The sequence below is a fragment of the Convolutriloba macropyga genome, chromosome 15 (assembly GCF_964194025.1).
Source record: "Convolutriloba macropyga chromosome 15, txConMacr16.3, whole genome shotgun sequence".
In the NCBI taxonomy this organism is placed as follows: Eukaryota; Metazoa; Xenacoelomorpha; order Acoela; family Convolutidae; genus Convolutriloba; species Convolutriloba macropyga.
Window position 1 is genome coordinate 36042706 of NC_134482.1, and position 12103 is coordinate 36054808.

Here is a 12103-nt window from a genome sequence, read left to right on the forward strand (position 1 = left end):
CTTTGAATCCCAATCTTGGTTATGGGAATCCACGGCGGCTATTTTCCGGCAATCTGCCGTGTGTGTTTTAAAATTGCTCTCGACCAAATTTCGAAGCAATTATTGTAAATGTATCTTCTTTATATAAAATTTTTTGTTTGTCCATTTTATTCTGGAACTTTTTTCGATTTCGCTTTTTAGTGACTTTGCCACATCCAATTTATTGATGATTGCGTGACTAATTATTGATAATTGCTCTTAATCAGAAAATATTTCTATTGATATTGAAAAGCGATCGTAAGATAAGTTAGGAAAAGGGCCTGATAGCCGAGTGGTTAATGGTTCCCTCTATTGGGGATTGAACCCTTCTTCGGTCGGAATTTTTGGCACCCATGGAAAGTTGCAGAAGAGTTGCAGCACACTGAATTAAATTAGCCAGCCTCGCATTTAGGAGCAAATAGTAAGAAGCTAGTTTATTTTCTAACTGTTTCGATCCCAGCGCTAGTCAGTGGGCCGATGGAAACTATTTTCAGCAATGTTCTAATCAGGAATCATGGTTTTTTATTAATTTTCATTAAGCACTCGTGTCTTAAACAAAGTAACCTATTCGTGAGATTTATTGCTAAGCTGTTAACGCTTAGGGTTCTCAGATCTTTGGTTTATGTTCGGATTTTCCTTTATGCTTAAGTATTGTTTCATCGGAGTTTTCAGGTTTTGTTGGTGTTTTTTGTTACTGAACAGATTCAACTATCAAGGTTGCTCAACAGTCCCTCAAATATTCCTTTTTATAGCTGCGAAGCTTTGAGATGAGCGAAGCTATATTGCGGTGCTCTTGGTTTTTTTTTGTTTCGTCGTCTGACGCTCTTTTTTCGTTTTACATTTGTTCACACAAAAAAGCTGAAAAAGTCAAATTTTCTGAATGACTTCTTCCTCTCACTAAAGGCATTTGCGCGCGTGACGTCATTTCTCACTCGCTTTAGCAAAAGTTTTTAGGTTATTTGCGTGATTAGATTTTGATCATACGTGACTTACCTCACTCAATAAAATGACTTTTGCACTTTAAAACTTAAGTTTAATTTGAATTTGTTTAAGGTCAAAGGAACTCATATGCGCAGTAAAGGTCCCTAAAAGAGGCTTCTGTGGAATGAATTTTAACAAGCTTTGTTAATTTATCGCTGAATGTTTTTTGCCTAGTTTTTGAGCGGCGTCGATTTTCAATTTAGATCTGTATCTGTTTCTATCTCTATTATATGACACGCAGGTCTATTCTTTCGCAGCTATTCCGGCAATCTGCCGGCTATGTTAATTGAATAATAGCTTCGATAGCACACTTGTTTGGTGGTCTAAATGGAGAGATTTAAATTTGATGGGGAAATTACTTATGCGCTATCATCAGTTCATTTTGCAGTTCTTACATTTTGATTTGGGTTGTTTGTGACTGAATGAGTTTAAAATTGCTCTCAAAGAAAATTCGTGCCTATTTTTACCCTGCTTCTTGTTGATGCATTTGTGTATCGGCGCCTTTCTTCATTTTCTGGCGAGTTTTGCTAGCATGGTTGTTCTGGCTTTGCTTCAAAATTATCCCGAATTTTATCAAATAAATTTTTTGCAGCCATTTCGCTGATGAGAATTGGATTGAAAATGCAGCAGGATTTTGGTGCTCATGTTTAAGCATCCCAATAAATTTTGATATAAAACTGTGATATGTCATTTTGACATTCCGGCTTCAATTAATTGTCAAATTTCTTTCTATCCATTCATATCTTTTTCTAGGACATTCTTTCTTACTCAAAAAATTAATTTTTATTTGAGGGCAATTTATCACACGTCAATCGTCTGGTTTGAGAACGAATATTAGAAAAACGCTAATAGTAGTGACTGCAATTATAGCTCCAACAAGAATAATGAGCCCAGTAAAGAACCAATCGCAAAGTTTTGAGTTAACGTGCGTAGCAGGCTGACCCACAATCACGGCCACATCGCTGCTCTTTACGAGTGCTCTCTCCGTCTTGGAAATTGGAGTGTGAAAGAGAACTTTTTCAACGTCCATGTGTCCCTCGTCAATTGTGTCGTCTCCTTGGCCTCAATTTTCATGATACGTCTATTGATTTTTAGGTTTATCAGATGCTTACAAAAGTCAAAGGAAATTCGAGTCTTCCTCATTATGGCCTCCATGAAATTATAACTCCCTATAGTATATTTAAGTAATTGGGTCAACATACAAAAATTTAAGTCTGCTAATCAGAGACTCGGAAGTTCGTTCTCTATTCATACAGGTTCTTTTTTTTATCGAAATTCCTGGTTGTGGATAATATGTTAGTCCGCCTGGAAGAAATCGTTTGCCTAGTATTGCAGGCATTATTCAAAAACCTGAATTGCTCCAGCATCGATATTTGAAGTCTGTTGAATTCTATTCTATTCGAACAAAAAGAAGTAATATCTAATCTATTGTAATTAATAGCCGCCTCAGCTTCTCAGCCGGCTATTATAGCGCTCCTATTTTTATTTTACAATTCAAATAATTTGAATTGTATTGGGGCGCTGTCTTTTTTTTAAGATCTGTTGACACATTTTCATGATTTTTAAAGTCAAATTGGAGTAGAGATTTTGGTCACGCCGAAACAGGAAGTGGAGCGAAAAAGGGAGTGGTTTTTGCGGCGTGAAATTCTTTTGCTCTAATTTTAAAGTAGAGTGAGAAAAGGGTGTTTGAACAAAAATTCCCTCTTTCGATAGGGGTTTTTTGTTCACATGTGGCAATTTCACTTTGATATTAACTGTTTTTTCTGTTTTTCGGATCAGATTTTTTTCTAAATGGTTTTCTCAATCCATTCATAGTTCACTCTAGGCCGAGTTTTTTTTTTTTGTTTGAACCAAATTTTCATTTCTCGCTAGGTTTTTTGTTCACATGCGGAATTTTCACATCGACAAACGGAATTTTTCTCTGATTATCTTAGAAATATTTTTCCCAAGTCACTCGTAGTCCGTTCTAGGTCTAGTTTTTTGTTTAGTCAATGAAAATTTTTGAATTGTACGTCAGGACTTGTCCTGCTATGTCTTTTCACTGCGTTGAATAAAAATATTTCGCTTTACATTAGTTCACAGCTTGTTCGACATTTTGCGTGAAATCTTCTTGACTTCTCTAGGCTAGTTTTACTCCTCTCATTCTGCTAAAAGTGTCTTCACACAGCAGTTGCTCAGCAAAGCAATAAACAATAATAGTAATATTAATAAAATTAAGTAATGGTTCCAGCGTAACCGCAGCGGAGCAGCATTAGGCCACAGCGGCCTGTTCTCAGCTGCCCTTTTTTTTTTTTATTCCCCACATTTCAGACTGATTTTTTTGAGCAAAATTGCTCTTTTTTGGTGACTATAGCCACTTTTTTTGCGTCTGAAAAGTTCGCGTGGTACTATCATTGCAGCCAACATTGGTCAGGCTATGGTCAACCTGAAGTTATGGTTATGTCAGAGCTCATCCTCACACAGACAGCTTTACGGACACTCCTGTTCATTAATTCTATTTGAACATAGTCAGTATTTAAAAAACAAAATCAGAAATAGGAACGGGATAAACCCATAAAGCCCAGTTTTAGATGCCCGTTAATCGAACTTGGTTCTTGTAAGTCTTAGTTATCATGTCTTAGTTATCTAATGCTTATTGATACTCGCATCTTTATTGACTCACTATGAACAGGAGTGTTGAACAACGGAATGACTTCAAAATAATTCGCACTTTTAATTTGTTTTTCTATAAAAAATCATTTCTTTTCCGTTTTACATTGCCGCTCTGAGTTACATTGCCTCGCCTGTCATTTTGAGAGCCATTTGTCGGAATTTAGTCGGTTTATGTTTCATAGCTGCTGTCAGCCTCTCAACGGCTGTTATTCAGGCGCAATCTTTTTATCTCTTCACACATTTTCATGATTTTTAAAGTCAAATTGGAGCTGTGAACTTGGTCACGCCGAAACAGGAATTTGAGCATAAAAGCGAGTAGTTTCGCGCCGTGAAATTTTTTCACTCTATATTTAAATTGGAGAGAAAACGGTGTTTGAACAAAAGTTTCGCTTTTGCTGGTGTTTTTTGTTTTTTTGCGGCATTTTCACTTTTATTTTCTGTTTTTTTTTTTCGTTTTTTTTTGGATCGGATTTCTAAATGGTTTTCCCGATCCATCCATAGTTCATTCTAGGCCTAGTTTTTTTGTTTGAACCAAATTTTCATTTTTCACGAGTGATTTTTTGTTCACATGAGGCATTTTGACATTTTGGCATGTTCACATTTTGCCTCTTTTCTGGTTTTAGCCAGTTGTATTTTCACTACTCGTCTATTAGGTTTTCGTTTCTTCTATAATCCATCATTTCGCTAAATTTGACTTGAAACCTTTATATCCGGAAATGAAGCTACGAAGTGAATTTAGTAACGAACATTTGACCAGAGTTTTTATTTTACATTTTGCTCTATAATTGGAAAGGTGCATTGATTTTTAGGAGAGCGATGAAGTGAATTTTTTTTGTGACACCATGAAAATTTCACTGGTTAAATAGTTTTGAGTTAGTAGCTATAGTGTGAACCCTCTAGAAGAATTAGTGTTTAATTGTACTTTATTTGTTTTTATTGATTGCTCTCAAACAAAATTTAAAGCAGACATTTTGAACATTCGTCTATTTATGCGAAAATTTTTGCTCGACTGTTTTCATTTTTGTTCTAGAACATTCTTCGCTCTCAAGTAATTTTACACGAAATAAGGTCTGTTGCTATAATAAAGGCGATTGTAATCGATCAAGTAGTCGAGACCGTTTTAAAGGTGGTAGAGTGCTATGCGGGAAGTTGGGAGTTTGAACCGTTCTCGGTCGTTTATTTTTGCAAGCGTGAGATATCTCTAAGCTACACTCCCTCTAAATTAATATGACCGGGCTGTCGTTTTTAATGCAGCCGCTTTTTTGAGATCTTTCGTGGGATTTTGACTTATTTTGTTCGGGAGTCGATTTGGAATTCAATGCCGAGCTATTTTGGGCAAGAGCTGTTTAGTCCTCTAGTGTTAGAAAATTGCCAACTATTTTGAAGATTTGATTTTTTGAATTTTTCACCAGTTTTTTGCATTTTAGATGTATTTTGTGATTATTAAGAGTGACAATTTATTTTGTAACTTAAGATGCCTTATTATCATAAAGAAAGTTTTTCAGTAATATGGTTACGTTTTCGGTTTTTCCTCAATTCACTTCACAGCTTCGTGGGTTTTTTATTTCCAGTAGAATGTTTCAGTGTGCCTTTTTCGATCTGTTCGCTTTTTATGTGCTGAAGATGAGCAATTAGTAATTGAGTGACTGAGGTTCAATTTATCCTTTCAGGTTGTTTTCATATTGTACTTGATTTCATATTTTATATTTCGAGGAAAATTCTGCCTTGAATATTTTTCAATAAAATTGGTTCAAATAAAATCAAGGCCTTTGTTTGTAAATATATCATTGTTGACTCTTTTTAATTCATTTACATCTGCAAAAGCTTGATGTGTTCCTATTTTTCTTTTCGGCGTTGAATTAACAACAATTTTCGGCACTTGAAGAAAGTTGTCCGCATTTGTGTTATCATCTTCGGTTTGTGCTGAAGTGCTTTGTGTGTCGCCCTGTCTCTCTTCCAGAAGGAATGAAGTGGATGTTCTGCGTTCTGCGTCGAACTCCATAACTGTAGTCAAAAACAAAGTTTTGAGCAAATACTTAAGAATATTATAAGCAACAAAAGTAATTTAGCACACAATAATTTTAATAACTGAAAATTTAATGTTCCACCAAAAAGTTTCACCTTTTTTAAGCAAACGTTTGGAAGCATTTAAACGGCTCTTCCTGAACGCTAATTCTTTTCAGATATCCAGATTTCAAGAGGATGAACTCCCTCAATTTTTCTCAGTATAAAAAAGTTTTCAAAAATTTTGAAGTAACTCACATTGATTGTTTAATTGCTCTCAAACAAAGAACCGTTTCGTCTGACCCTTTGACTTTCCGTCCTCAAAACGGGATTACAACTTAACGCCTAGAGGCAGAGAGTTTAGTTTGAAAGATTGAACTTAGACTTAAAAATTTGACTTTCACTTTTTTTAAGTCAAAGTTCAATCCTTCGAACTAAGAAATCTAACTTTTGACGCCTGAATCAAACCGCTATAAATAATTGACTAGGTTGCTATCGGAGACAGAGAAGTTTGGTCCATTTCAAATCCTGAATATTTTTAAGAAAAAAACTTTTCTTTCTATAATTTGCAAAATTATACTCTTTTAAATTACTCAATTTTAAATGAAATTTACAATTTCGTTCCCTTTGGTTCTTTAAATACGTTAGAACAAAATTTTAGGCCCCCTCGGACCTTGGGCGCAAGCGCACTCGTGTCAGGTCCCTCGGGTGACTAAGATTTCGTTTCAGCCTATACCCAGAGCCTTTCGACTCAAGTAAACAATTCACCGAAAACTGTTTTGGAGACAATTTTATGGTTGGAATTTTCCACCCGTAACCCAGTGCGATCAACCCCCAAGCCTGACGCGCTCACCCCACGCCCCTGCAATAAAGCTAGCCTCCTAAATCTTAACTAACCATTGGCCAGTCGCTTGAAAGCTATTCGCGCGACGTTATTCAATTATATTTCCCATGTTTAACAAAAATACATGGTCAGTCAAAATCGAACACGTAGAAACATCATATTTTAAGACAATTTATTTTAAAGGAGTTTGTTTTACGGAGTTCGTCCTTTTGAAACACGGGTAGTTGGTAACTGTACCTTAATTTTAGTGTCAAAATCACACAGCCGAGATCGCTAGCGTAGGGGAGCCGTAGTGTAAAAAGTTTTGCCAAAATTTGCTAAAAGTTGTTAATTTTTGATCGAAGGTCCATTGTCCAATAATAGCTGCCTTTTGAGTCAATGATACTACGATGAAGTCATTAAATACGCGTTGTGTGGAAAAATGATTAATCTATTATACCTTTAGTCTTCTGTTTTTTCAGGTAACGTGTAGTTTATGGATTGAAAGAGTATTATAATGGGTTTACAATTGATAAGCGTACGTGATTTTGTTGACCGATTTCATTACGTGGTGGCAGGACAATAGATAGAAAGTCTTATCTAGGACATTAGATCGAAAATGAAATTATTCAAGTTGCATATATCAGATTTAAGCACTTTTAATAGAGTGTATTACATATTCTGTCGTTATAATTTGTTCGGTTTTGATATATGCAGATCAAGTCCCACGGGCCGCTAAGTCATGACCATGGCTCGGGAGGCATGGCGAAATGTATGGTAATTATAGCTGCGAAGCTGTAAGCTGAGCGTAGCTATATTGCGGTGCCTTTGGTTTTTTTACAATTCAAAGAATTTGAATTGTATTGGGGCGCTGTCTTTTTTTTAAGATCTGTTCACACATTTTCATGATTTTTGAAGTCAAATTGGAGTAGTGATTTTGGTCACGCCGAAACAGGAAATGGAGCGAAAAAGCGATTGGTTTTGCGGTGTGAAATTTTTTCGCTCTGATTTTGAAGTAGAGTGAGAAAATGGTGTTTGAACAAAAATTCGCTTTCTCGCTAGTGCTTTTTTGTTCACATGCGGCAATTTCACTTTGATTTTTACTGTTTTTTCTTCGATTTTTTGGATCGGATTTTTTTCTAAATGGTTTTCCCATTCCATTCATAGTCCGTTCTTGGTCTAGTTTTTTGTTTAGTCCATGAAAATTTTTTGACTTGTACGTCAGGACTTGTCCTGCTATGTTTTAAGATGTGTTCACACTTTTTCATGATTTTTGAAGTCAAATTGGAGTAGTGATTTTGGTCATGCCGAAACAGGAAATGGAGCGAAAAAGCGAGTGGTTTTGCGGCGTGAAATTTTTTCGCTCTAATTTTAAAGTAGAGTGAGAAAATTTACCTCACTCAATAAAATGACTTTTGCAAGTTTAATTTGAATTTGTTTAAGGTCAAAGGATCTCACATGTGCAGTAAAGGTCCCTAATAAGAGGCTTCTGTGGAACGAATTTTAACAAGCTTTATTAATTTATCACAATGTATTTTAGCCTAGTTTTTTGAGCCGCGTCGATTTTTTTCAATTTAGATCTGTATCTGTTTCTATCTCTATTATATGGCACGCAGGTCTATTCTTTCGCAGCTATTCCGGCAATCTGCCGGCTATGTTTTCACATCAGATCGCAAATAAAACTTAATTTCAGCCCTGCTAATGAGAATAAAGACATATTTTCGATCTAGTGTACCACTTTATGGTTTTGCTATATGCTGTCCTTCATATCTATTAGGTCACCTAATTTCCTATAAAAAAGAACATTGTTAATTTCCTCTGATGCATATAAGAATAAAATGCAAATGGTAAAAGAAACAATATAAAGTTAAGGATATAACATTGTGTAAAATTATAAAATCATTAAATTACTTAACTAAAAATTTGACCTTACATTAGTAAAAAATGGCTTAAAATGCGAGCATATAATGTTCTCACAATTGTTGTTCTATAGTACACTGGACGTCAGTACTATAGTACACTGGACGTCAGCTGTAAGTTATCACCCCCTAGTTTTACTAACCAGATTTGAGTTTTCGACGCAATAGTGTTTCAACGTGTGATCAAATTTCGACAACTTCTTTTGCACCATCGATCTCCTACACACGTGCTCTGGCCTACCTATGAAAAATAGAGATCACGCAGTGGTTACTTGACAGGTACCTCAAAGTAAAGTAGATTAACTCCATCAACCCTTCGCATCTTCATATGTTGGCCAGGGCACTAGTGTAGGTGATCAATGTTTTAAAAAATGTTTTCGAAATTTTATAAGTTGGAATTATATTGCTTCAAAAATTCAATTTCTACCCTAAAACTAGAGAGGTTACTTACGTAACTTCATTTTATTATTGCAGAACTATTGGATGGTTTTACTATTTAAACGGAAACAAAATTTACTTACATCTCTAAGTTAAGGTTATTTACGCGGTGAGAAGTTTCCGAGATAATAATTAAAACTATAAAAATCTAGTGATATGTACTGCGGTTTACAGGTATTCTCAAAGTAATTATTTTGTACCCTCAAGGTTTATTAAAATGCTCTCAACTTTTGCTGCTTTCATGTTTTACATAGAAATTGAAATTAGCGCTGTTGATCAGGTGCAAGCAATTCTTTCTGAAGGAGTTAATTAGTTAAAAGTTGCTCAGTTGAACATAAGCTTGAATTTGTTTCCCGGTTGAGAAGGGAATGTATTATATATGTTGACTGCTGGGAATGGTTTTTTTATTGTGAAGAACAAACTTTGAAATGAAGTAATTTTTTGTTGCTAACTGGGAACATAAATTGGTTAAATGGTTCGATTGTCACATTATTTAAATTGAGGACCGTGAATTGCTTTCGGAAAACCTCATCTGCTGTAATCTGAATTTTATAAAAAATATGAAATATGAATAGCTCAAGTTAATATAATTATCTGTGTCGAGAGAAAACAATATCCTCTTTTTAATCAGATACTTGATATATTTTGTAATTGTCTGTGTATTTCTGATACCTAGTTTTCATTCATTTTTCGCGTAATAATAAAAGTTTGCGTTTTTTGACTTAGATCTTTGAGTTAGGTCTTGTAGTTGTCGAATTTCTTATGTGAACTGAAGGAGTTTCTTATTCACATCTTCTACAAGTTTTCGATCGAAAAGTGAATTAATGTTTGAAAGAAATCCATTTTACTCCCGTCCTTCGATTCCCATAACCACTATTCCCTATTTCTGAACAAAAAATGTTTAACTGTATTATAACTGAAATTTCAATGGCGTCATCAACAGAATAGATCATTCCGAGACAGAATGGATTTCTCGTAAGAGATGTCGGCGATTATTGAGCTTCAGTTTTTTTTCAGTTTGAACTCGATTGACTCGTCGGTGGGAGATTTGCTGAGGAAGTACTATGAGTTCGTCTATTTCGTGTACGAAATGACACTTCGTGTCTACAACGATGTGAACAAACCAGTGCCCGAGTACAACTTCGCTCCGTACATACAAGAGGCTTCACTGCTCAATATCACGGTAACCAATTAAAATTCTCAAATTTTTTCATGCTCTGAACTGTTTCTTTTTCCCCGTGATCATTTTTGTTTTCATTACCATTGCTGAACAAACGAATGCGTGTTTATGCACTGATATTGATTTGTAAAGCCTAGTAAGAGGTCGGACTGATCATAACAATTTGTAAATGCGGTTGATGGGGCGTATAAAATGTAAATTGTAAATGTTCGTAATCTACCCGGAGGATGGAAACCTTTTCAAAATCAGCAGATTTTGGTTTCATGCTGCATCTCTCGATACGTTTTGCACGAAATGTCAGAAGTGGCTAATTTTTTTTAAACAACTGATAGAAACTTAAATGTGTGTGATCTTGCATTAGAAGTGACACGTATTGAGTTTTACGCAGACCTCTGTAGAATTATTTTCAATTTCACTGGAAAAAAGTTTGAAGCAATTATTGCAGCACAAGTTTTCCAGTACAATGTTTTTATACAAAAGTTATGCTTGACCTTTTTGTTCTAGAATATTCTTTCGGTCTCTTGAGCAGATTGACTTTTCGTCAAAAGAAACGGTATAAACTGGTTTTCGGTCGATAATTTTATCTGGTTATTTTCAAATATTTATTTAACATAAATAATGAACCGTGTTTGTGTATGAGAGTTTGTTCCATATATGGTTTTAGCTGATTGATCTGGAAAATGCATTGAGGGTGGAGAATGGTACTAACACCAATCTGGCTTTATCCAGCGAGGGCATTCGAGGGGAGATTGAAGGTCTCATTGCCACCTCGCGTCAACTCAACAGGGTAAGTCCTTTGACCACTAGAGCATTTTTATTTTGAGTTCATGCAGGAGCTCTATACTGGTTTGCCTTTTTTGTTTCCTCGATTCTGTCCCTTCAAAATGTTTTTCGAGAACGCATTTTAAAGTTCTTTTAGAATAGAATGTTCCTACTGAGACATCCTCCCAATTTCTATTTCGCTGTAAATTTTCAGCTGCGATAGCGAGCTTTTATTCGCCTTCTCTTGGTTTTCTTACAAACTAAAGATTTGGATTGTATTCAGGCGCTGATTTTAATCTCACATTTTTGGACGTTTTTTATTTCAATGAGAAGCCAATTTTAAGTAGTGATTTTGGAAACACTGGAGTAGTAAAGTGAGCGAAAAAGCGTGAAGTTTTGAAACGTAGAACCTTCTTCTTTTAGAGTGGAGTGAAAATTTTTCTGAACATATTTTTAGTTTTTAGAGAATTTTTGACGTAGGGCGTTTGACTTCTGTTTTCAATGTTTTTCTCCTGCTACTATACTAAAGGCTACTACTTCAAGAAGGCGACTAAAGGCAAAATACGTGCTTTAATTGGGGTTTTTTGCTTTTTAAAAATACTTCAGGAGCAGCTAGTTACTATTTAATAGCCGCCCTCTTATTCTCATTGGGCTATTATTGTGCTCCTTTTTTATTTCGCATAAAAATGTTTCCTTTTACCTAATTTTCAAAATTTTGCATAAAATCTTTTCGACTTCTTTAGGCTAATTTTATTTTTCGCAATCAGAAAAGCAGCTCAAAAACCAAAACAGTATAAGCCCATAAAGCCCAATTTTAGATGCCCGCTCCTTCAACTTTGTTCTTATAAGTCTTAGTTGCCATTTCTAATGCTTATTAATAGCTGCACAGTGATAGCTGGGGCTATTATTGGCCTTCTCTTGTTTTTTACAATTCAAAGAATTTGAATTGTATTGCGGCGCTGTCTTTTAAGATCCGTTCACACATTTTCATGATTTTTGAGGTCAAATTGGAGTAGTAATGGTGGTCACGCCAAAACAGGAAGTGAATTGAAAAAGCGAGTGGTTTTTGCGGCGTGCATATTTTTTGCTTGAATTTTAAAGTAGAGTGAGAAAACGGTGTTTGAGCGAAAATTCGATTTCTCTCTAGTTTTTTTTTCACATGCGGCTTTTTGACATTGATTTTGTTTTTTATCTGATTTTTAGAAATGGTTTTGAGAATTCACTCATAGTCTGCTATAGGTTTAGTTTTTTTTAGTCAATGAAAATTATTTGAATTGTAGGTCAGGACTTGTCCTGCTATGTTTTAATTCGTCAAGATTTTTTAAA

General features: G+C 35.1%; 2 protein-coding genes and 1 long non-coding RNA gene across 3 annotated transcripts in view; 2 read left to right on the forward strand and 1 right to left on the reverse strand.

Moving 5' to 3' along the window:
- The window catches only part of LOC142353881 (multidrug resistance-associated protein 1-like), a 653144-nt gene that overhangs the window by 375459 nt on the left and 265582 nt on the right, over window positions 1-12103 (forward strand).
- Window positions 1-12103, forward strand: part of LOC142354170 (laminin-like protein lam-2) — a 134898-nt gene that overhangs the window by 63685 nt on the left and 59110 nt on the right. The window contains 2 exon segments of the mRNA XM_075406432.1: window positions 9853-10018; window positions 10680-10802. Coding sequence (XP_075262547.1) covers window positions 9853-10018; window positions 10680-10802 — 289 coding nt within the window.
- On the reverse strand, window positions 1319-9107 carry LOC142354393 (uncharacterized). Its single transcript, XR_012761082.1, has 4 exons — window positions 8919-9107; window positions 5419-5655; window positions 1807-2055; window positions 1319-1417 (listed from the first exon to the last, which is right to left on the reverse strand). It is a non-coding gene; the product is annotated as an uncharacterized LOC142354393 (long non-coding RNA).